At 44.0% G+C, this 26023-nt stretch overlaps 1 protein-coding gene across 1 annotated transcript in view; it reads right to left on the bottom strand.

Annotated features, from left to right (window-relative positions):
• Window positions 1-1570: 1570 nt before the first annotated feature.
• Window positions 1571-26023, bottom strand: part of LOC103186809 (centrosomal protein of 128 kDa) — a 167194-nt gene continuing 142741 nt past the window's right edge. The window contains 6 exon segments of the mRNA XM_042337996.1: window positions 1571-1676; window positions 6804-6918; window positions 8191-8311; window positions 9927-10040; window positions 21847-21924; window positions 23907-23930. Coding sequence (XP_042193930.1) covers window positions 6827-6918; window positions 8191-8311; window positions 9927-10040; window positions 21847-21924; window positions 23907-23930 — 429 coding nt within the window. The 3' untranslated portion in view covers window positions 1571-1676; window positions 6804-6826.

The raw sequence follows: 26023 nt of genomic DNA on the forward strand, positions 1-26023 counted from the left end.
ATTCCCCTGTAGCTGACTCTTTTTACGCAGTCACTACACTTAACGGTATACTCTGTGCAGCGCTTTAAGACACTTCAAAGACGTGATATTGCGCTGTATCGAATGGAAGGATGATTATTATTATTTATCTTGGTTCTTCTTGAAGGACAATATCGATTCTGAAAATAACTGCACACGGTGTTTGAGAGATCAAAGGATTGCGATGAATGACCTCTTCCTGTGCTGAACAAGTTATAAGTTTCTAGATGTGAGCGCCTGCTGTGAACCATATCTGTGTGCTCTACTGTTGGCCTCTGAAAAGACCCTTCAGTAAACTGAGAGCTGCTTCCTCTCTCTGGTTTGCTTGGCCTCCTTCCCTATTGTGACTGGAATCCTCATTTACATTTAAATAGCTTTCAACTGGACTGCGATTCTGGGTCTCTTCCTCCCCTCCCTCCTTAAAAGTTATTAAAATACTGTAAACACAGACGTCACTGAACGGGGAAGTCAGGAAAGGCAGCGTTCCTGCTGCCGTTTACATTCCTCAGGCGATTGGTCTGTCACCCGTGGTCTGTGCATGTCACGTTGAATGATAACAATAATAATAATCCTTGCATTTTGATATACAAACAGTCGCAGACTGAGTGACCAAATTATTATTATTTTAAAAAGATGCATTTTGATACCTACGCTCCATCCCACCCCAACACACACAGACACACACTATAATCACTAGCTGGCTGGAGTAAGTGCAGAGCTACTATCTTGAGCCCCTGGAAAAGAACAGGTCACTTGAGGAAGTAAACCCACAACAATACTTTCATAGAATCGTACAGCACAAAAAGAGGCCATTCGGCCCATCGAGTTTGTGTCTTTGAATAGAGCAATTAATGTCAGTCCCACTCCCCAGCTCTTTCCCCCATAACCCTGCAAATCCGTCCTCCTCAAATACCCGTCCACTGCGTTTTTAAAAGTTGTTATCGAGTCCACCCAGACAGTGGAACAAAAGGACTTGAGTTTAGTTGGACAACGTTCTACTCCACCCTTCAGGACGAGCACAAAGCTTCCAACAAAATAAAAACGGTTCAGTACATTCTCAATGTTGTCCTTTCTATTAGAAGTGGGATTTTTTTCAGTCATTAATTTAACTAAACAACACTGTTGTTTGTAACCTGTTGTTACTGACAGATTGGTCGCTGTCTTGGTCCCCACATTAAACTTGCACCCTTCACGCGGAGTAGGGTCCCGGAGCGCTTGAAACCTATTATCTATATCCAGATTAACACCTTTTCCCCTCATTAGCCATTATTTCAGATCCTGTCTGTCTTATGATTCAGGTGGATGGGGGAGGGCGGGATTTTAAGCATATTAAAAAGGAGCAGGAAGCTGAAATGGTCAGCTTCTGTCATCTGATCTCTGCTGATGTTATTTCCTGTGAGCTACATTCAGATAGCGCACAGGAAGTGACATTGGCGGTGACCTAATAAGTTGACCATTTAATTGAGAGAATGGGCTAAAATGTGGGACCCTGGTGTGAGCGTATTATAACCAAATACAGCAATATACAGCTTTGCAAAGGTCTGAACTGTATTTACGCTGCTCTACATTCGGTCTCTCATCAGTACCTCAGTCTCTTACTAGCAAATCTTACTTTGGGAAGCAGACTGTATCCAAAACACCAACTTCATTTCCAAAGCCTATTAGAGAAGAAGAAAGGGAGAATTATAGCAATGTTTCAGTGGGAGCTTTAACAATGGTAATGACTGGATTTTTTTTTGGGGGGGGATCGGGGTGGGGTGGAACAGGGGGGGAAATGTGGCTCAGTGTAAAACATTTTTAATGTCAGTCACTATGGATGTACTGCTGACAGATCAAAGTGTGCAAGTCTTAGATCAACACAAACGTAAAATTTGTTAAATCCTTAATCAGGTTAACAAACAAAGGCGGTGCTTCACGGGATTAAATGTCAATACTCAACAGACTCAACGAGGTCTGTTTCACATGACTGTGTAACAGACACATGACTGTGTAACAGAATGCAACCCAGGACTCACACTGCCAAGACCTGAGAGTATTGGCACCGATAGGTTAATGCAACGACCTGCACTCTCTGCACAGAGGTTCTCAACTCTGTGCATTATTCCGAATTACTCCATGAGCGTTTTTTTTCACATAGTGGAAGCCTTTTGAGATCCAGATGCTTTGTAAATGAATGCAGCTGAAGGCTGGACTACAGCACAATTGCTCCGCAGTGTCTCATGAAGTCTATTCACTCTGACTTAACACCACTCTTAATTTGTACTGGCTTTGACCTGTATCTAACTCAACACAGCGCTGAGAGTTGCTCTCAAGAACACACATACAAGAAGCTGAACCAAAACCAAAAGAGAAGTACAATAGAGAGTGATTATAATCCTCCTCTTCTCCTATGCCCTACCACCCCACCCCAACACCGCCCCACCACCATCATCAAAGTGAGATTAACCCTTCCGCTAGTGCATTTCGCCAATAGGGGGAAAATATATCTGATCAACATTTTAAGAGCCACCAATGCTGGGACATTTGTAATCTATATATAGATATCCGGCAAGGCCAAGGGTGTATCAGGGAGTGCACAGCTCTCTTGGGAACCTACCCCAGTGTTTAGCACCCTCAAGAGGGAAGGGATGAAGTGGATGTTAAATCCTGATTTTACAGAACTCTTAAAACTTATTATATTTGTTGGTCAACTTAGTCACTTTATTAAATAAACATTAAAGATTATTTAAAATAATTGGCAAATGAACCAGAGGAGAAATTTTTTTCACACAACGAGAGGTATTATGGTCTGGCATACACTGCCTGAAAGGCTGGTGGAAACAGATTCAGTAACAACTTTCAAAAGGGAATTTGAAAGGTATTTGAAAAGGAATGGATTGCAAGGACATGGGAAAAGAACGGGGAAGTGGGACTGATTAGACAGCTCTTCCAAAGAGTCAGCACAGGCACTATGGGCCAAATGCTTCTTGTGTGCTGTAATATTCTATGATTCTATTTCGGTTGGACACACTTCGGAGTCGTTATTGAGACTTGAGACCAATTCAATATTTGCAACAGGAACTGGAGAGGAATGAGACAGAAAGGCACGGGGAAAGGGTACGGCATTTGTGATTAGGCTGGGGAGCGATCACCAGCATATAGGTCAATGTCCCCCTTCAGTGCCATAAATTCTGATTCTGCGATATTGGTGATTTTTTCATTGGCAAGTGGACAAGAGGCAGAAATCAGCAAAATCAAGATTAGATTCAGTACAAAACTGGGAACCAGACACACCTTCTCTCCTTCAACAGAGAGAGAGAGAGAGACCCTGAGCAGATACCATTACCAAATCCCAGATTGATTTCATGATATTTGTTTTGTATGTAAAAACTATTATTTACAGTAATGCGAAAATCAACCTGCTCACTGACCTTACTGAAACACAACCTGTCACAGGGAACCTGAGTGAGCGAGCGAGAGAAAGAGCGAGCGAGCTAGTTGCACACAGGCCACGGTTAAGGCTGACTGGGAGAAAATGCATTAATGGTTTGCAAGAGCTGCAGTTTCTGCTCGAGTCCGGATCTCTGCAGACCCCTTCGAGAAATGAACCAGATAATTATAATAATAATCTTGCATTTGATATAGCATTTTTCACGTCTTCGAGACGTCTCAAAGCGCTTCACAGAATATACCGTAAAGTGAATTATATCTGTGGTCAAACGCGGCAGCCAATTACACACAACGGTGTCCCACAAACAGTTGGGGATTGAGTGACCAAATTATTATTGTTTCCTTTGAGGGATGTGTTAAGGTGCCTACACCAAATGCAAGTATTATTATTATTATACAACAGATGCCGTTTGATCCTGTTGTCAAGGGTAGCAACAAGCAATATGAGAAACAGCACAGACACTTGGCGCAGGTGTTGTTGAAAGGGGCCAGTGTTGCAAATGAGAGAGAGATACTTGGCGAGTAAGGGCATTAATGATGAGACGCTAAACCGAGATCCCATCTGCCTGCTCAGGTGGCTGTTAAAGATCCTGTGGTGCTGTTCAAAAAGAGAATGGAGTTTCTCTCTCCCGATGACCTGGCCAAGAATCTCTCCCCAAATAAATAAAAATTGGTCATTCACTCCATGGCTGTTTGTGGGACGCTGCTGTGCACAAGTGCACATTTCGCCCACAAAATACACGATCAATCCACTTTACTGTCTACCCTGTGAAGCGCTTTGAGACGTCCCAATGATGTGATAAGGCGCTATATCAAATGCATGGATTATTACTATTAAGCGATAAGGGGAAAACGTGGAAATGATATTTAAAGTGTTCCCATAAACTGAATGGCAAGGAGGCTTAAAGGGCTGACTCTCGGTCCCACGTAACGCAGATTTCATAATAATAATCTTTAAAGGGGAAAGAACAACTCAACCATGTAATTGCCAAGCTTGTTACAATACAACTTCATTAATACTAAGGCCTGCATTTGGTAACGCATCAAAATTCGTAAAAGCACTTTACAGGGAATTACTGTCAAGTGCAGTGACTGTATTTGTAGGCAAACGAGTGGTTGCTCAGGAGTAACACTACACAAGTGTTTACACACAGATAACCGAATCTCTCTAATGGGAGACAATCGACAGAGAAACAACACGCTGTGGATTTGACTCAAAGTTACCCACTTGGGGAGATATTGAAAGGAAGAGAGGGACTTTTTTTTAAGTACTAGAGAAAACAAGACCGTATTGGTTGTCCATTCAAAGTATAAGGCACTTGACTGATCGTCTATATAAAACAATCACAGCTTAGCTTACTGCAGGCCAGCTTTAAAACTTTTATGGCCTCGTGATTAGTGTCTGAGTACCGATAGCTCATCATTGCTTTCACCTCCAAAAGGTTCCTTCGAACAATCTCGGTGCAGTGCATGCAACCAAACGATAAAGAGAGAGAGAGCACAAGCACACCATTCCAGATACAGGGTAATTTCCTTGCCTGGGTATCATGCATACGTAGAACTCTCAATCTGACTTCAATACTCTTTTTTGTGTTTGTGTGTCAGACCCGGGGCTCATCGCAAAACATGTTTTAACATTTATATTCATTTCCCATTAGCGTCAGCGCAGAGGGCTTGGCGTTCGGTGAACGAAAGTGAAACTTTTCTGGGTAAAATAAAACGCAGACTGCACAGCTGTGGGTCTTTCTCAGGAACCCCTCACAGCCTGAAAGTAGGGTCACAGGCCAGCGATACCTACACGTTTCGGATCTTGTAAACATGATGACTTTGGCTCCGTGTTGCGGGAGCAGCACCTGTGAAATTGGCTGCAGCATCAGCCAGTGCTCGGAGCGAGCGGAGGAGACCACCTTTTGCCTCTGCGCGATCTCTGCAACGAGGTGGCACCAGATGGATAGTCGAGGCAGGGGTGGGTGCTCGAGGTTAACGACTCCTCACAACCCTGGCTGCTGAGTTCCGCGCTTCCGATAATCTGCCTCGTGCAGCCCTCGCTCTGCACTCATTGCTGAGTTCCAGCGAGCAAAATAATTGGCCAAACATGAGAGCAGAGGCAAGGCTGGTAATTATTGCCGTACGAAATCCTGGAGGAACGGGGAGATAGAAGGAAATAAGAGATTTTCCTTCAGCTATCCAGCATACTGAAGTCGAACTTCCTCAGAACAACTTTTCTGCTGTTACCGTAACACTTCCCGTCAAAAGATGTAGCAGGAAAATCACCACAATGTCAGATCCCAATGTCTCGTCTTATCTTGCAGTCCCCAGTTTTCTCCACTCGGCTCCTCTTCCGATTGGGGTAATTCCTCCTGTTACAGTGCCCATAACCTACATTGCCCATGCGACACATTAATGGAGCTGTTGGACCAGAGAGGGCATCACAGCCACCCAAGCCTGGTCCTGTCCTTCCTGTAAAGCTTTGGGGGATGGGGGGAAACTGTGAACAGTGGAAACCGGTGAATTTTTTTCCCTCTTCCACCTTAGGCGGTGCAGAAGATAAACCCCCTCCGTCTCCTCCCTCTCCCCCATTCCCACACACACTGCAAAAATACAATCGATCCTTGTGAATTGTGAAAAATAGCAGCTTTAGGAGGTAGAGTAGTTGCTGAGAAGGAGCTGCCTTATTTGTATCGACTGCAGCATTGCCTTTGGGATCATTTTACACAGAGGTTTGCTGAGAAATTGGTCAGTCACCGAATACATTCCCCCTTTTTTGATGTGAACCAGGTAGGGTCGAAACTACTTTGCACACGTCAATTAGAAGGTCCAAATGTTCGGAGATATGCCAACCCTCGAGTTGATGTGTCTACCCTGTGCGTTCCTTATATCAATACAAGCACTCAACAACAAGAACAACAACAAATAACATTTACACAGCGCCTTTCACGTCGAGAGGACGTCGCAAGTCCCTGGACAGTCAAGGATTTGCACCCGACCTGGAGCTTGGGATCAGGAGAAGTGGAGGGCATGGAGGGTGGGGGCAGGAGGGTGTCCGAAGGCTCAGTCGAAGAGGAGGGTCTTGAGACGGGACTTGAAGGGGAGGCAAGGGAGGGGTTGAGGGGAAGGGACCTGGGGGATGGAGTTTTCAAAAGGTTAACTCAATTCTCTTAAACACACACCTCTCTGCTGCTCAGGAAAGTCACAGATTTCCCCCCTCCTTTCCCCGGTTGCTATTAAACGATGTGAGAAAGTTTTGCTTTGAAGACAAGTCAGCGCACGTTGGTAACATGTGTGCAAAAAAATGTAAGCACTTTTGGCGTTTGGACACTCTAAAAAAAAATGGGTTAACACTATTGGAAACATACAGGCGCCGAGGATCTTTCTTGGCCTAATGCTGCTCCTTTTCTGCAGGAGACAATCTTCCATTGCCAACAATCCGGACTTCCTGGCTTCTGGCTCTGGTCTGCCTGTTGTGCAGAGCTGCAGAGAAACAGGATCAAACACAGGGTTATACATATTAAAGCATGCTACAAGGCCCATCAAACCCCCCCACCACCTCACACACTCACACACAGATGACCACATCTACCCTCGTGTGGATTTCACCTACCCTGCTTCACTACCACCTCCAGGGAAAAAACTCCACACCACAGATTCCCTGATCCCTGCTCCAAAATATCCATCTCCACATCTCTTCACACCTAACCTTCTCCCCTTCGTGGGCTTGTTTCCCTCCACCCTCTGGGACCTGACAGCACAGACAAGGTCTGAATTGATTTGCTTGCTCTGTAAGCTGGTGTGGATTCTGGAACGCCTGCGTCCGGGGCGCTCTATAAATGCAAGTTGTTGTTGTTGACCCAATGGGCCGAAAGACCTCCTTCTGCGCAGTAGATTTCTATGTTTCTACGTAAAGCAGTAGCTCAAAGCTCTACCTCTTGTTACACATTCCTCAGTCAAAAGAACCAGGAACCAGAGCTGGGATTTGACCAGCGTTTCCTTTGTGTGAAGAACGTATCTTGATGCAATTTATTCCTTAAAGGATTCATCTGCTCTTTAATATGCCATCCACTGCCGCAAATGCTAAAAATATCTTTGTATTCAGCTTGCTGTTAAATCCAATCTTCCCTCTCACCTCTCTAATATCTCTTTTGATTATCCTCAACAGGCTTGCTGTAGTTCTTAGATCCTTAGCAATATAATAATAAAACTAATAATAACCCATGCTTTTGATATAGCATCTTATCATATCATTGAGCTTCACATGATTACACTGTAAAGCGTAGTGAACATGTGGTTTATAGGTGGACGCAGCAGCCAATCTACAACAACAACAACTTACATTTATATCTCCCGGCAGCAATGTCCTACACATCACCATGTCGTGAATAACTAATTTTTATCTGGGAGATTGTTGGCCAAGACACTCGGAGAAATCTATTCTCTTTTTGAATATTGCCAAGAGATTTTTAATGTCCACCTGAACAGGCGGACGAGACCTGGGTTTAATGTCACATCTGAAGGACGGCAATTCTGACAATGCAGCCCTCCCCCAGCACTGAACTGGAGGGTCAACCTAGACTGTTAGCTCAAAATCCCGTTCTAGGGGCTTCTGACTCGGGAGGCGAGACTGCTATCAATATCTGTGGTCTGGCTTTTTGGTTGGTTTTAGTCAGCAGGCTTATGTGTAGGCAAAAATCATCACGCTCTCGCTCCACACGTTCCCTCAGAGAACACAGAGATCGCTGCACTCACCGCAAGTGTTACCGGATACACAGCCCTCACTGTCGGTCAGTGTTGAAGAGAAATCTTTGGAATCACCACATATTGGGTTGTTTAACCAGCCACTCCTCAGGCTCGCATTCATCGCCTGGTCCTGATCGTGCCGGGGGTGGGGGAAGGAGGGCAGTGGGAAGGGGGGGAAACAGGACAAACACAAAATAAAATAACCTCTGTGAATCAGTATCGCTTGTAGAATTGTACTCCTACAGTGTGGATTTACGGCATAGACACATTTCGCACTCCTGTAAAGTAACATAATATACAGTCTTGAGGCTTCTAATCGTTTTATTCAAAGGGTTGTGAGCATGGAAACATTTTGTGCGGCTTGTGTAGAAAACTAATTAGGACGCATGTTTGTTAACCCCAAAATGTCATGTTAAAGAGCAGCTCAGAAAGAAAATGTAGTAAATTGGGAGAATTGGGTGGGGAGGGGGGAGGAAGGAGGGGAGACATCTGATGCGTTACAACAGTAGGATCATTCAGGGTTGCGCAAAGAGACTCTGTGATTGCTGGCAGTGTATTTTATCTCTTTTATGAAAGTAAAGCTAAGGAAAGAATGACGGGACAGAATGATAGGAGCGCCATGTCATGATTTCCCCCCGCCCCCGAAAAAAAAAACATGAATTACTCTGCCAGCCCAGAGTATGGGGGTAACATGAGAACACAGAACTACTTGGAATGTGTCATATATGGACGTGGAAACTCATCACCATTCTCACTGCCCCCAGTTTAGCTGAGAATGCCACAGATTCCTTTACAGATAATCCATCCCAAGGACTTGCAGATTCTTTGACAAAACTATGTTAATTCTTCAGGAATCAGCAAACGCTGTGTAACTAGGTCGATTGTGCCACACTACGCGCCGGACATTCAGTTCAAACAGAGCAAAGGTGGCAAAAGCCCGCCATTACTGGAGTCTGTTAAAATTAAACGATTTAAGTGAAAGTCAAATGATCTGTGGTCTAATCAGTCATTGACTTGGATGGAGATTACTCAGGAGGTAGTGTAGGAGGTGCGGGAATGAGGGAGGAGTGAGGAATCATTGCGATGTGTAACTTATAGCGTACTGAATTAATTATAATAATCCTTGCATTTGTGCGTTATAGTGACATCGTTGAGACGTCTTAAAGCACTTCACAGAATATACTGTAAAATGGAGTGACTGTGTATTTTGTGGACCAAACACGGCAGCCAATTGCACACAGCAGCATCCCACAAACAGTCGTGGATTGAGTAGCCACACTTTTTTGGGAGGGATGGATTAGTTCCTCTGGAAAGCGATCCCAATCGACTAACAACCGGGTTCCTTTTTACCGCTAGGTAAATTAATAGAGTTAATAGAGTCTTTCAATCACCTTTGGTGGATGGATTTTTGAATGAATAAGCGTATACTGATCGCAGTGCTGTAGGAAACAACAACACATTACATTCCTCCTGAGAGTCTATTGATGGTACGAGTAATTTGTCCAACTCTCCTCCCCTCCACTCTTCATTTTGTGATATAGCTGGTGGAGTGGACTGAAGCATTTTCAGAGCCTCAATTGCACTGGATCAAATAGCTGGTCCTGCAGTGTGAGGGTTACTGAGAGGCAGCTACCGAGGAGATCAAATATATGTCTGAAAGCTTTGTGCAAGATATCTTTGTCACAAAGCCCGAGCATGTGTCCAAACACGTTCACAGCTACATGTGCACAAGGAAAATGCTTTACCCTGTATTCCTGAATACTCCTCTTCGAGTCCTCCAGCTGTTGTTGCAGGGAACCGACGATCTCTCTGTATTTAGCATACCGCGCTTCTATTATCTCTCTCTGATGCTGAGAGTCCTGCAAATACAGAGCAGAGTTTTTGTTTGTTTTTTTGGTCAGCTGAGCCGGGTATTTGTTTCACACGATGCAGAAAGCGTAGGAACAAAAGGAGGCCGTTCATCCCGCCAGCATAAAAGATCTCAGCACATCCTTTAACCCCAATGCCACTCTCTTACACCTCGTCCCTCGAAAAGATCAATTTGGATAAAGAAAGTCCTTCGACCCTTCTGACTTCCCCCGCCCCAGAACAACCCAAGCCAGGAAAAGCTTCCCATAGCCTATAGGAAAATCATCAATTCAAAAACACAGGATATGTCAATCAATGGCCAAAGGATGTTCTGAGTTGGAATGACAAACTATATGGTGTGCAGAGCCCAGGAGAACGAGCAGACTTGAGTGTTGGCATCTCTCTCTCTCTTTGTATTGATGTATGAACACACTCATAGAAATTACAATATGCAGGAAGGCAGGGGTCCCACTGAAACTAAGCTGGTACCAGCTCATCCATTGTTCCAATCCCAATTTTGTGCTCTTTTCTTGTTCCCTTTTATATTCTTCCCCTTCAAACGTCTAGCCAATACCTTGGTAATGAGAATCACTTGTGTCAAAGCATTGCGTACCCTAACCATCCTCTACATGAAACACATTCTTCTAAATTTCCCTCTTAATTCTCCCAATGACAATCCTGACCCCGTGCCCCCTGATTACCGATGTTCCCAACCAACAGGAACAATCTTTCACTATCTAAACTCTCAAGAGCTTTTTGGAAAGAACCTTTGTTGCCGACTTTGATTAAGTGTTCCCAAAGCGTGTAGGAATTGATCACTTAATCCACAAAAATTCTGGAGATACTGAGACATATAGAAGAGCAAGGTCCCAAGTTGGAAACCTGATCTGTGCTGTGCTAACTGTGTGTGTGTGTCTGTGTGTGTGTGTGGTAGGGAGGCGTAGGGGCGAAGAGGAGAGAAAGGAAACTAATAGTTAACTTCAATGTCTCTTGGGTTCATAGAGGAAAATTAGCCAAGCTTTCTGCTTCTGATGACCATTGTAAATAATAATAATAATAATCTTTGCATTTGATATAGCGCTTTTCACGTCGGGAGGACGTCCCAAAGCGCTTCACAGAACACACTGTAAAGTGAATTGACTGTATATTTGTGGGCAAAGAGCGGTATATTTTGTGAAGCCCTTTGAAACATCTCGAAGACATGATAAGGCACTATATTAAACGCAAGAATTATTATTATTCAGTGACCTTTCTGAAAGTATGAAAATTGTAATTTCTATGAGCGCATGTGTCAGTAGGAGAAAGAGGGAGGGAGAGAGAGAGAGAATGCGAGAGTGAAGTCCAAACACTCAAGTATCCCTGCTAGTTGACTAAAGTTGGAATCGGGCTCAGCTGTGATGTGCCACATGTTCAAATAACCTTAAGACTTAAATCATAAAAAACAGCCTCTTGGGAACCGTACCCTCATGTACGTCACTGACATCAGGAGAGGAAAATTCGGGGTAAAACAACTGGTTATTTTTTGGTGGGGGCACACATGGGATGGGCAGGGCTGGAAGTTGTGTGTTAACAGAATTGAAAGCATCACGTGCTACAATTATTGATAACAATGTTGATATGGAAATAATACTAATTATCCTTGCATTTGATATAGCGCCTTATCACGTCATCGAGACGTCTCAAAGCGCTTCACAGGGTACACTGTAAAGTGAATTGACTGTCATTTTTTTGGGTGAAACGCAGCAGCCCACAGCAGTTGAAATGAATGAGGCTGCTAACCGAGGTGACAGAAGGCTTAATGGGTCATGGGTTTGGTGACTCAGGGCCACTTGTTGCTCAGACTGCTGCTATTTAATCAGTTTGCATTGGGCCAACAGAGGAAATACCATCATATGATAGGAAAACTGTTGAGTTAAACTTTGTCGAAAAAAAACTGATTGCGCTGAAGTACAACGAGAACCTATTTTATAAGGCGTTTTATAAAATGCACAAAGGGCTGTTTGTAAGTTTTAAATCATTTGGGTCATTTACAAGAACTTGGAAAGGTGCTATACAAATGTAACTTTGTCGTTGTTGATTGAAACCCCTCTCCCTCCCCAAACACTGTTGTTTCAGTTCTGTTTCCATCACAGCTTTGTCACTTCCCTGCTTATCCTAGTCACCTACCACACACACAGCACAGACCTCAGCTCGGGGTCAATCGGTTGGCACTGCCACTCCCAACCACCCCCCACCCCTGTACTTGCACACTAGTCTCGGTTAGTTCGGGTTCCATCAATAATGTGTTTCCAGTTGTTTCTCCTGGTTGAACATTTTTGATTTATGGTATAAATCAAAAAATATTCAGTCAAGAATATTTCTTTTATTGGCCGACCCAAAAGGTTGAAGTGAAGCCATGTACAGTGAAGTGTTCTAACGGGGCTCCACTACTATCTGAGATCGCAAGAGAAGTTCAAGTGATGAAGGCCATTTGGCCCACCTGATCTCATCCTTCCCACCCGCACGTCCTCCCATTACCACAACAAGCTGTTTTGCAAACAGGTTCAGTGTCCTGGCCTCAACCATCCTTCATGGAAATGTTCCAGTCCTAGTTCATAGCTTCCTGTCCAATCCCTTTTATATTGTATCTCTTCAAAGCCATCTTACATTGAGCTATAACACCCTTGTAATTCAATAAGTGTTTGAGTAGAAACAACATAAAAGGAATGGGTTTAGTCAGATGGAGCTTGGAGCAGCACAGGCATCATGGGCCATCTGTGTTGTAATTTCTGTGCAGTACAAGCAATCCCTTTTCTTTCACTCCAATCTGCTCCCTTTCTGGCTCCTATTACAGCTCCATTTTTGCTCCGTCTTGTGTCTCTGCTCCTGGCAGATGAAGCTCAATACCACAAGCTAGTATCAGCCCACGAGAACACTAAAGCTACTGCAACCCATTGCAACGTCACAAGAGTTGCTTGTTACAGCTCTGTTTGTGAACGTTTTAATCTTTACTCCAGCTCCCAGACAGGACCTTCTCCTTGCAGGGAGGAGAAAATCAGACATGAAATCTGAACTGCAGAGCTGGTAGTTACAACATAAGATGATTGAATGCACTGCAGCATTACCAATGCTCAAAATTCTATTTTCATGGTTGCCCGAGGGCAAGAACACACTGAGTGAGTGAGGTGCGATTTGTGTTTTCTGACGTTAAGTTGAAACCGTGTTCGCCTACAAACAGACAGTCACTACACTTTGTGGAAGAGGCCATGAAGTGTTCTGGGATGTTTTCCACCACACGAGTTGCTGAATCAAATGCAAGGATTATAATTATTGTGAAGCACAATGCTGAAGTGCTCAGAAGAGGCTGAGTTGTCAGTCAGCACTGCCCACATCCAGGCAGAATGGCAGTATATACAGCCATTTGATTGAAAATGCCGTGGCTGTGGATGTTGTGGACTTAGCAGGACAAGCCGGCTGGGGATGGGGCTGAGGAGGGAGCGGCTCCAGAGGAGGAGAGAAACCTGTCTCCGGTGACCTTCTCTGAAGGAGTGCCCATTTGTGCTGAATAATGGTCGTGTGTGCACTGTGGACTTGTGGCCATTAAACAGCGGACTGAGACCACTCAGACATTTCAATGATGGTCATTACAGCTGAGAGGCGGACCAGATTGTAATCGGACCAGTTGAAATGACAGTCCTCTGACCCACTGGTACATCCTGTCCTGCAAATGTTAGCACTTCAATGAAATGACTGAAATTATGCCTTACATTTTTTATCTGCCTCACAATCTTAGCTGATCTGGATCATTGTGATTTAATTCAATGAGCACAGTAACTGAGGTAAAAGATCACCTCATCTGTCAGAGTTCCGACTTTAAAACTATTATTTGAAATGGCAATAAACCTTCTTTCTTTGGGGGTGTGGGTGGGGGGGTAGGGGAAGAATATTTATCCCAAGACACTGCATGCTGAAATGTATTGCTTTGCTCCTGTAATACTTTGAAGATTAACAGTTTGTGAGCAACCATTCAGTTTTCCTGTGGAAGCCTAGAAAATTACCCAAGGATAAAAGCGCCCAACATTCAATCACAAGATTACCTATGATTGCCTGAGGAATCACTTAAGAATTTACACTCAAGTGGCATCTTTCAAATAGGATGAGTGTCCTAAAATATATCATCAAGTGAGAGCTAATAAAACAATAACATTTTATACCTTGTTTCACATTGGGAGATCTCAATTGTAGTGCTTCAACCACCACAATTTGTATGAAGTGAATGATCTATTTTATTTGGGGGATTGTTGACCAGGACTCCGGGAGAGAGAAACTCCCTCTTTTTATCGAATATTGCCAGGGATCTCAGTTTAATGTCTCATTTGAAGGGCAGCACCTCCAATAAATCAGTCGTCCCCCAGCACTACGCTGGTGTGAAAGCATAGATTATAAGAGTTCCAAATGTTGATGCGAGGCTTGAACACACAACCCTCTGACTCGGAGGTGAGAGTGCTATCAACTAGAAAATGAAGGTAGTGTTGTTATGGAGGCAAACACAGCAGCCAATCTATACCAGCGATGTTCCACACTCACAACAATAAACTGACATTTCTTGTTGGAGGGGAATTTAGATTTAGGGAGTGATATCAGCAAGGACAACCGGGAGAAAATCCCCACCTTTGACAAAGTGGCAGGAGACCTCGTAACAAACCTCCCCAACTCAGAGGGCGCACAGGACCTGGGTTTGATGTCTCATTAGGAAAGATTGATGTTGATGTGGACTAAAATAACAGGTGCATTAAATACAGAGTCTTATCCTGTCATACGTCTCAAGCACTTAGCAGGAAGAGTGCTTTGAAGTATACTGAATGTTTTGTTAGCAAACATGGCAGTGCTCAATAGGCTACACATAACATGCTTTGAAAATGTACTATTCAACGCAATATAATTGACACTCATACATGAGCAGGATTTAATCAGGAAACCTTTCACGTCAAAGCGCCTGGCAATTTTGTCTGGGCACTGGAGCTGAGGGTTGGAACTGAGCGGGTGAGGAGGAGAAAGATGACCAAAAATGTGATCGAAGAGGTGGGTTTTGAGGCATTCAAAATGTGCTTCCTAATTGCTGCCAAGTGCAGAGAATGTAGGCTGAGGAGGCAGCCAATTTACACACAAAACCTCTCCCCTTATAAATTCCCTGCATTAGCAGAGGGCCAGTTGGCCCATTGTGTCTGCGCCACTGCTGTCTGTTTGCCTGAATCACCTTTTTTTTAATTATCAGCTTGAAAAGCGAGGAATGAATATTTACGGGCTAATTGATGGTGCACTCCACAAGTACAGACTGTAGCGGCAGGATGCAGACATGTACACTGCAGCAAATCAGAGCATTGATGCACTGAACCGCAGCTTGGTGTGATCAGTGTTTGCAGCTCGTCTCAAGGCGAGTCACTGATCTTAGTCACCCTGATGTGGGAACGCACGTCAAGTAAAGGCTAGAAAAACAGTACAGGAGGAGGAAAGACATGGCAGGTTACTTGTGTACCTCTCCCTGCTTCATGTTTCTGAGCAGTATTAGCAGTGGGCTGTGGGCAGGTCTCTGTGTGGGGGATAAAGCAAGCAAGGCTGGGAGAGGGGAAATACATAGAAAACACAAAAGTACTGCCCTTCAATGACCTACTCTTCAGGCCTTTTGTAGAGCAGGCTGCTCTAATGTGAGCCTTTCCATTCGGTTGGATGTCTTCTCCTTCAGGCGTCAGATTAACAGTGAGAGCAGGATTCAATCAGGAAGCAAAATCCTCTGAAATTATTAACAACTGTAGGACTACCCTGTGGGAGGTCTGCAGTATTTGTATTAAATGTACTGACTGAGCAGCACAACTCCTGCCCTTACAGTTTACATCCTCCTCTTCCAATTACGATGAAAGCCTTGCCCACTCTCTGCTCCTCTCAATTGCCCTCCACTTCCTGTGGCTTCTTTTTGGGCACCTGGCAGCATCCTGCCCTTTGGACCATATTGCCTCAGACTTCTCTCTGACGTTAATCATCGCCGCTCTTATTCTACGCATTGTCCTTTTCCACTCGAATAACAATCCTTCCGTTCAATGCAGGATCTATAATGTCAAAACGTCTCAAAACAGTTTCTCAAGTACTTGATGCCAAGGGTATTGACACGTCTTTCCGACCTGAAGGGCCTACACTTTGTTGTTGTTGCAGTGACTGGGTATTGGAGGTAAAGGCACACAGCAAGTGAATGATCAATTTATCTGGGGGAGGGGAGGGAACTGTCGGACAAAACACCAGGAGAAAATCTCTTCTTTTAATATAATGTCATTGGTTCTTTACATCAACTCAATCTCAGGACCAAAAGATGGCACCTCTAACAACGAACGCAGCATCGCCCCCCCCCCCCCCCCAATGGAGCATTACGTCAGCCCATCACTTGGCTTAAGGTCTGATGAGAAGCTTGAACAAACCTTCTAACCCAAAGAGTAACACTGATCTCATTGGTAAGATCCAGGGTCACCCTATTACTCCCTTAGAGTCTCACTGCAATGCTAATTTGCAACTTCTTTGACCTCACCAGTCTCTGAGCAGAAAACTCCAGTTGACTAAGCAGTTACTCTTGTACAAATCAGATCCCAGAGAATGGTAGATTCTAGGACAGAACCTGCAGCGAATGCCAAAATCCTGGGAGCTAAATAGACTTTTCTTTGTGTTTTATTTTTTATGATTTACATAAAAATAAATATATTATTTAAATACAAATACATTTTATGCCTCTGTTTACCTAGCAGTAAGTAGGAACCCGGTTGTTAGTCGATTGGCAGATCGCTTTATGGGGGATAATAAACCCTCCAAAAATAAATAAAATTGGTCACTCACTTCATGGCTGCTTGTGGGACACTGCTGTGCGCAATTGGCTTCCACGTTTCGTCAACAACGTATAGTCAATTCACTTTACAGTGTATTCTGTGAAGCACTTTGAGACGTCTCAATGACGGAATGCAAGACTTATTATTTTATTATTACATCACCTCTGCCAGTGCCTTCTGTTTTCTGGCTAAGTACAGTACTTTCATATTGTGTCTATGAATAACCTCAGCTTCCAGCTGTGGCACACAGCCAAGTGCCAGATCCTGAAGGAGCCTCTTTCACGTCACAGAAATAAATGTCTCGTAATTAAAATGTAACAATTTGCAAGTTTTAAAAATTCACACAATCACCTCAAATTATAATAATCCCTGCATTTGATTTCGCGTCTTTGCATGTCATTGAGACGCTTCGAAGCGCTTCACAGAATATGTTGTAAAGTCTTTCAGCATTAACATACAATAAAAACAATGAAGTGACCACAATAGGCAACGACAGGGATTATTACTGAAGGATTTTCAAGATCCTGGGTGAATTCTCAGGGGCTGATCTGCAAGCGTCTTTTAAAGGAGATGGAAATGATAACCTTTTTTCACCACCCCACCCCATTGTCCTTTAAAGGTCAAACCGTACGACCTAGAGAGTTTCTACACCGTGACGAATAAGATTTATTCTGGCTATTTTGAGCTCCAGAAACTCCTGGTAAAGAGAAGGATGCTTTGTCGGAACGCTTTATCAGTAGCAACTGTGCTCTTCGCATGATTAATATTAAGTGGCTGATTCAATAGCTAACATCAGCACTTTACACAACAAAGAGCCAGGCACGCCCTGAACTTTTACTCAGCAAGGCTTTTAGCTACAAAGCACCACAAAGGAACGTAGCAACACAGAGGACTGGAAAAGAGCAGAGTGCTCCAACTCGCCAGCTCCGAATTATATATGGGATCAAAATGTAATGTCATTGGGGACAGTGGCCTGGCTAACCCTGGGCTGGAGGTAAAGCAAAACCATCCAATCTTGGGTCTTCTTTGGGCATTGAGTGAGCACTGCCTCTTCCAACACACCTTCCCCTTCCACCCTCTCCCTTGCTCGGTGTCTAATCCAGTCCTTGCAAAGCGCTGTAAGAGGTGACTATGCCATGTAAATGCAAGATGTTGTTGCCCGAGTGAGCACACATTGGGGGGGAGGATGGAATTGGGGGAGGGGGAAATTGGAGGAGGGTGGAATTTTGTGCATTTCGCCTAGAAAATTCGCTTACACTAAATTCTGTGTAGCGCTTTGAGACGTTTCAAAGACGTTATAAGCCGCTATATCAAATTGAAGTGTTAACCCTTCTAGCGGCCTGCATTTCAATTCAGTATGAAATTCAGCTTTTGAAACATTATCAAGCCATCTTCCGTCTGCTCAGCGCTATTCAATTGATCTCTTTCAGCAACCAAATGAGCCTGAACTCAGCAATCAATGCCAAACAGGTTCTTACAAGTAGTACTCTTTTGGTGTTGAAAGGAAAGAATTCTTGAGGAGTCTGTTGAACATGCAATTTGACAGTGGGTGAGGCGGCCTCCACGTCCAATGGCCTAGTTTACAAGTCAAATAAACCATTATCTCGGTTGGTTATCTACTCACCAAAATCTCGGTTGGTTTCCATCAGAAACAGTTTGTATCCTTACCGCCAACTATTGTCAAGAAGCTCACTGGACCATTAGCATTGAGCCTCTATTGTGACTATAATTGACGAGCATTGTGCAGCGCCAATCTCCTCCTCTACTGAATGAATTGAACTCATTTCTGAGATCCAGATCCCTCCTTTGCATCATTGTTCTTTATCTATGAATCTTGCCACCGAATGATGGGATATTTTTACGTGGGGGGGTGGGGGGAATCACATATCTGTATTTTCTAGTAGGGGAAGCAACACAGAGTGGGAAGCCTGGCTCATTGTCCCCTCACTAATCCATGGGGTGCGGAAGGCAGTTTTAGCACCACAATTGCTACCCTGTTTGGTGTCGTTCTACTCAGCAGAACTGAACCCTTCAGCACTGCATGGCCACACAGTACACTACACTGTGACACACTACACGGAGATAGAATTCCACAAAAAAGATGGACAAGCTAGCGAGACTTTGCATGAGCTAGCATTGTAAATGCATCATTAACAGTCATTTCCATTGTATGGAACACTCCCTGTAACTAAACTGCTTCACAAAGTGGCAATTTATCAGGGTTCAACTGTACTCAACATATCAATATTTGCTCTTCACTGATAATAAACAAGTGCTAATACAGTCCTAGTGCAAGCTAACAGGAATCTATAGCAATTTCATTGCACTAGATTTATTCTAATGAATAATCTACACATAAACACTAAAGCCTCGGATGAACAAAGTCTATTGATCTCATCCTTCCACAAAACCAAGTACGTTGTCTTCTCATTAAAACCCAAACCATTTCTTAAATGAGTCTGAGTGCCTGATCTCAAGCAGCTGTTGCTCCAGCCCTCTATGTAAGCCATTTGATGATGCCGGCACATCTGGAGAGACAAGTGTACTTTCAACGTCTCCAATTTTTAAGAATTTGTCGATGAGGTAACGGAGCGGGTGGATAAAGGTAGTGCCGTTGATGTAGTCAAAAGGCATTTGTCAAAGTGCCACATAAAAGACTTGTAAGAAAGATAGAAGCCCATGGTATAAAAGGGACAGTGGCCGCGGATCCAGAACTGGCTGGGAGACAGAAAGCTGAGAGTTGTGATGAACGGCTGCTTTTCTGACTGGAGGGAAGTGTACAGTGGTGTTCCCCCAGGGATCGGTATTAGGACCCACTGCTCTTCTTAATATATATAAATGATCTGGACTTGGGTATAGAAAGCACCATTTCCAAGTTTGCGGACGACACAAAGTTAGGTAGGGTGGTAAACAGTGAGAAGGATAGGAGCCGACTGCAGGAAGACATAGACAGAATGGTAAAATGGGCAGACACATGGCAGATGAGTTTCAATGTAGAGAAATGCGAGGTAATGTATTTTGGCAGAAAGAATGAGGGGAGGCAATATAGGCTGGTAATACAATCTTAAGGGGGATGAAGGAACAAAAGACCTGGGGGTTCAGGTAAATGAATCCTTGAAGGTGGCAGCTGTAAAAAGGGGATATGGGATACTAGGCTTTATGAACAGGGCTATAGAGTACAAGAGTCAGGAGGTTATGATTAACCTATATAAAACACTGGTTCGGTCTCAGTTAGAATACTACGCCCAGTTCTGGGCACCACACTATAGGAAGGATATTAAGTCATTGGAAAGGGTGCAGAGGAGATTTACGAGGATGGTACCAGGAATGAGGGACCTTGATTATGAGGAAAGGCTAGAGAGGCGAGGATTATTCTCATTGGAGCAGAGAAGGTTACGAGGATGGATGCAGTGGATGGGTATTTGAGGAGGATGGGTTTGTAGGGTTATGGGAAAAGGGCTGGAGAGTGGGATTGACATTACATTGCTCTTTTCAAAGAGTCGGCAGAGACTCAATGCGCCGAATGGCCTCTTTTTGTGCTGCACAATTCTATGATTCTATGAACAACAGCTTCTATTTATTTAAGCAGCCTTCAGGTGGGATAGAGTCTCGGAGTTCTGCACAGTGGTGGGACTAAAGACCTAGCAAAGTCTAGGAAATACCAATTGTTTTGCAATGAACGCCTTCACTAAACAAACGCTTAGCAAAACCCAACCTCAGAAATGAAAATCATCACTTCTCTTTATGGATCCAGACAGCCAGCTAAACACCAAATAGTTTTTCAACCTATATGAGACAATTTGTTTTATAAGTAGGGATTGCAGTTAGGCTCATAATTGGGGCTGCTTTTAAAAGTTAGGACTTGCATTTCAACGATGAGTATTGTTGTGATGAGGTAGACAACATGGAAGAGACTGACAAGCCAAAGGAGATTAATTAAAATCTCGTACCGAGGTGACGCTGGAACGCTACCACCTCAAAGGGCTCCTCTATGTAGGCAACAGTACCTTTACCATGTTTTTCTGACTGGGGAGGCTTACATCTTAACAGAGCAGAGCAGTGGGGGAGCTATAATAGCACAGACATGATGGACCAACTGACCTCCTTCATTGCTAAAAACATTCTGTGATTCTTCACCATAATAAGCCAACAAGAGAATAGAAAGGTGCGGGGACCCTTGTTTATAGTAGGAAGAGGATGGCCATGTGCGGCATAACACCAGCACAGGTGGTAGGACAAGGGTTTCAAAAAGCTATAAAGGGTTTCAAAAAGGAACTAGATATGTGCCTGGATATTCAAAGGAGTTGTTGGACACTGAGATAGATATGTGAAGGCAAATCGCATAACACAGCTGCAAATGCACATAGTTTTCACATGGTGCATAACAAACAATGCCAATAACCGACTGTGCAATGGTAGAAATCGGACTTGTGAGGGAAGTTCTAAAGTTTTTGGTGCTTTTGAACGTTCTATTGCAATTTTCACGTCTCCATTGATGGTGTTTGAGGCCTCAGACCTGGCTCATGCTCCTTCATTGATCAAAATAATTTTTTTTAGGGGGGGGGCCTGGGGAATGTTTGTCTTTGGGAACAAAAGCACATACATGACCACTTCATGTGCACACACACGCACAACCCCCTCTCACACACACATCCTTGCTCACATACACATATACACGCACTCACACTCCCTCGCTCACACACACAACACACACACATACACACACACAAGCACACACACATACACACACTCCCTCGCTCACACACACATACACACACTCCCTCGCTCACACACATACACACACTCCCTCGCTCACACACACATACACACGCTCCCTCGCTCACACACACATACCCTCGCTCACACACACAAACACACACTCCCTCGCTCACACACACATACACACATTCCCTCGCTCACACACACAAACACACACTCCCTCGCTCACACACAAAGAGAAAATTATCTTTACCTCCAAATCTTGGAAATCCTCCAGAATGCTCAGCCTCTCCGGCACGGATTCAAGATGGTCCAAGGCCATGCGCGTGCTCTAGACGCAGAACAAATTGAACAGTCCGTTTATACACAGCCCATGCCACCAAGGCCCGAACTACCTATGTACTATATCCCATAATATTATTTCCTAAAAGAAAAGGATCTAATCTATGTTTTGAAGGAATCAACATTTCCTGCTTCAACCGTCTCTCTCGGGAGCCTGTTTCACAATCCACATGAATTTATCCACACACAGATAGACTAGTCAAGTCACATGGAGAGTGCAGAATTAGGCACTCTTACCTTCAAAAGGACTTGAAGCCTCACAAACAGATCAGGGATCAACAAGGACGATTCGTAACTCTTCTTAATAGCAGCAGTCGCTATAAATGGTCTCAGGGCCCCGAAGTCAGAGAGGAAGAAATGTCTGTGAGCCATTGGCTGCCGAGTTTCACCCACAAAATACACCGTCAATCCACTTCACAGTATATTCCGTGAAGCACTTTGAGACATCTCAAAGATGTGGTAAGGTGCTATATTAATTTGCAAGGGTTATTTTTATTATTAGCTACCAGGGTTGCTTCTCCTGATAGCTTTTGCCCTCCAGCTGGATGTACAAGACAGGGGAGGATAGGATGAAACTTAAGTGGGTTATGAATAATGCTAACTTGAGTGAGATAAGTGGAAAAGGCTTGGCGGAGGAGGGAGGGATTTGGGGGAAGTCAATGGCTCCATCATTTAATTCAATAACTACAGATGTTATAGCCAATACTCTCTATTCTTTCATGACTAGCCGTATGTAGTTTAGGAGAAAGGAATGAGTTTCATTCTAGTGTGAACTTCAATCATGCTTAAAAGGATTTGACGAAATACGAACATGATTTTTAAAAGAAAAACTCGATGAACTTTATACTTTTACAGAAATGAGGACACACACACACAGAGGTAATGAATCTGATAGAATGTAGTAACACAATAAAGAAAAACTACTCGCCTCACTCATCATGCTGGCAAAGTAAATTAATAATAATCGCAATGCGGCCTCAATTTGCATTTATACCATCGGATTTCACAACCCGATAAGAACACAAAATCGAGCCAAGCGGTTTGGAAGGCTTGTGTTGAACCATCAATTGCGAACACAGATGTGATTCTATTCCTCCTCATTAGCCCCAAAGATTAATTATCAACATGCCAGAGAATCTCAGCAAGCTGCCAACCAGGCAGTTATGTGTGCATATGTGGAAAACATCCTCGCAGCTTTAACAGGAGGTCCACGAGGTGCAGTTGAGTTAAATTCTACTGGGGGCAGAGACCCAGAAATTCCTTATGGTCTTAGTCTACTTTGCTGCTTAATTGTTTGCTTAATTGTCTACTTTCAAAAGCTCAATGTACATTTCATTCAATACCCATAACAGAAATGCCTGTACAGTAACAGGGGAGAACAACAGGGCAATGCTCTTCATAACCACCTGCAATTGGCTCCTTTGTGTGCCAAATGCAAACTGTGTGCAAATGCACGTGTACCCAAGACACATGATTTTCCAATTCCCATTCCAGACTCTCACAGCAGCCACTAAACACAATAATTGCCAAATGATGGACAGCCTTGAACAATCATGATGCACATTCACTAAGTGATTAGCCTGAGACTATCCGATCTCAGGTCTCATAGCAACTTTTAAAGCCAGGAGAGAGAGAGATGAGACCGAGAGGGTGAAAAGGGAGAGATGTAACTGACCTACATTCTGTCACTCTGGGTTGGATATTGGTGCCAACTACATTACTGCCCTTAGTTGATCGAGAAGCTATCTATGCAAAAGGCACTACCCAAGTGCAAGTTGTTTAAGGCTCAAGCAGTCTGCAGCCACATGTATCAACAGACAAGATAAAATGAATTTGCAGAACCACTAAACCCTTCAGAAAGCAAAGGCATCCTATTGGGTGTGCTGATCTGTTAATCCAAACACAAGCACGTGCAGACAGAAGCAAGCGTGACTACACACTAGCGGCCAACGCAAAGCATCGCATACTTACCGTTTCCAAGCCCACAAACCGATCCTGTGGGAAACAAAAAACAAACAATGGACCTGCTCGCTAACCAGTGACTAGGGCCTGCACTGGTGGCCGATGCACAACGCTGTTCCACAAGAAAGACCTGTACATCTCCACTCGTCAATCATTTTGCTCTGCTTCAGTTCTCAACATTGTTGTTGTGTGGGTTGCAGCCTGGATCATGTGTTAAAGATCCTGTCTCAGGGTCAAAAAGTTGTGGGTTCTGGCCCCATCTGAGGACTTGACCTCACAGTCGAAGCAGATATTTCAATGTAGTAAATTGGAGCAATGTCAGTTCTTCGGTTGAGACATTAAACCCTGTTCAGATGGACTTTAAAGAACCGATGAAACTGTTGGAATAGAGAATCAAGTTTCTCCTTGTGTCCTGGCCAACAATACTCCAGATAAAATCAGCCTAACAAAAAGGTTGTATTTGGGTTGTGGCTGGTGTAACTAGCAACGACATTTGCCTATAAAAATGGACACTTGACAGTAATTACTACGAGACTCTTGACATTTCAAGATAAGGTGCTATAAAAATACAAGTTCTTTCTTTACTTATAAAAGCATACTGATTTAGCACTTAAGTCTTCAGATCCTACAATCCTATCTTTTGGAACCATAATAGTATAATAATACTTAGCTTTCACATCAGAAGGGTGTCTCAAAGTGCTTTACCTAATATACTTATGCTTTACCTAATGTGTACTGACTGTGTTTTGTGGGTGAATTCTCTTCCTCTATCTCACCCCCTCTATATCTGTCTTTAAATACCCTTCCTCCTCTCTGCTCAGTGTCAGACCATGTCTTTGTAAAGCGCTCTGAGTCATTACCCTATGTGAAGGGCAGTATCTAATAATAATAATAATAATCCTTGCATTTGATATAGCGCTTTTCACGTCGGGAGGACGTCACAAAGAGCTTCACAGAAAACACTGTAAAGTGAATTGAATTGACTGTATATTTGTGCACAAACGCGGCAGCCAATTGCGCAAAGCAATGGCCCACAAACAATCGTAGATTGAAAATGACCAATTTATTATTGTTTTTGGTTTTAGAGGGATTATTATTATTATCTAAACGCAAGTTGTTGCTAACTGTTATATTAATGGGTGGTGGTGGGCTGAGGGCTAAAATTGCCTTCATGTATTCCAGACTTGTTTCACGGGCTCCTTCTCTTCATCAGGTAGAGATTTCTACACTCAATGTAATTGTGTCCTTCAAAGTAAAAGAATCAAAGGCGGGTCCTTCAATCACAAGCTGGGCACGTGCAGTCCCAGGAGGTGTAGTGAGCTCAGAAAAAAGTTAACAGTTTGAAGTCAGGAATAAGGTGAGGGAAAATTATGGTGTTTGCGTGTGTATGGGTACGAGTGCGTACCTTTGTGTGTATCTGGGTGTATTGCCTGTGCGTATGTCTGACAGTGTGCCTGTGTGTGTTAGAATGAATGCATACTTGTGTGTGTGTGCGTGCTTGTGTGTCTGGGTGCGTGGGTGCAAGTGAGTGCCTGTGTGTGGGTTCAAGTGAGTGCCTGTCAAGTGCCTGTATGGGTGTGAGTGCGTGTCTGTGTGTGGGTGCGAGTGAGTGCCTGTATGTGGTGCGAGTGAGTGCCTGTGTGTAGTGCGAGTGAATGCCTGTATGTGGTGCGAGTGAGTGCCTGTATGTGGTGCGAGTGAGTGCCTGTGTGTGGGTGTGAGTTCGTGTTTATGTGTAGGTCTGTGTTGGTGTGCTTGTGTGTGTGCCTGTGTGTGCATGTGTGTTGGTGTGCTTGTGTGTGTACCCGTGTGTGGGTGTGCCTGGGTGTGGGTGTGAGTGCGTGCTTGTGTGTGGGTGTGAGTGCCTGTGTATGTGTCTGTTTGTGTTGGTGTGCTTGTGTGTGTGCCTGTGTGTGTGTGTGCTTGTGTGTGTGCCTGTGTGTGGGTGTGCTTGTGTGTGTGCCTGTGTGTTGGTGTGCTTGTGTGTGTGCCTGTGTTGGTGTGCTTGTGTGTGTCTGTGTGTGGGTGTGAGTGCATGCCTGTGTGTGGGTGTGAGTGCATGCCTGTGTGTGGGTGTGTGCCTGTGTGTGGGTGTGAATGTGTACCTGTGTGTGGGTGTGAGTGTG

Source organism: Callorhinchus milii, unplaced genomic scaffold, assembly GCF_018977255.1.
Source record: "Callorhinchus milii isolate IMCB2004 unplaced genomic scaffold, IMCB_Cmil_1.0 Scaffold9, whole genome shotgun sequence".
NCBI lineage: Eukaryota > Metazoa > Chordata > Chondrichthyes > Chimaeriformes > Callorhinchidae > Callorhinchus > Callorhinchus milii.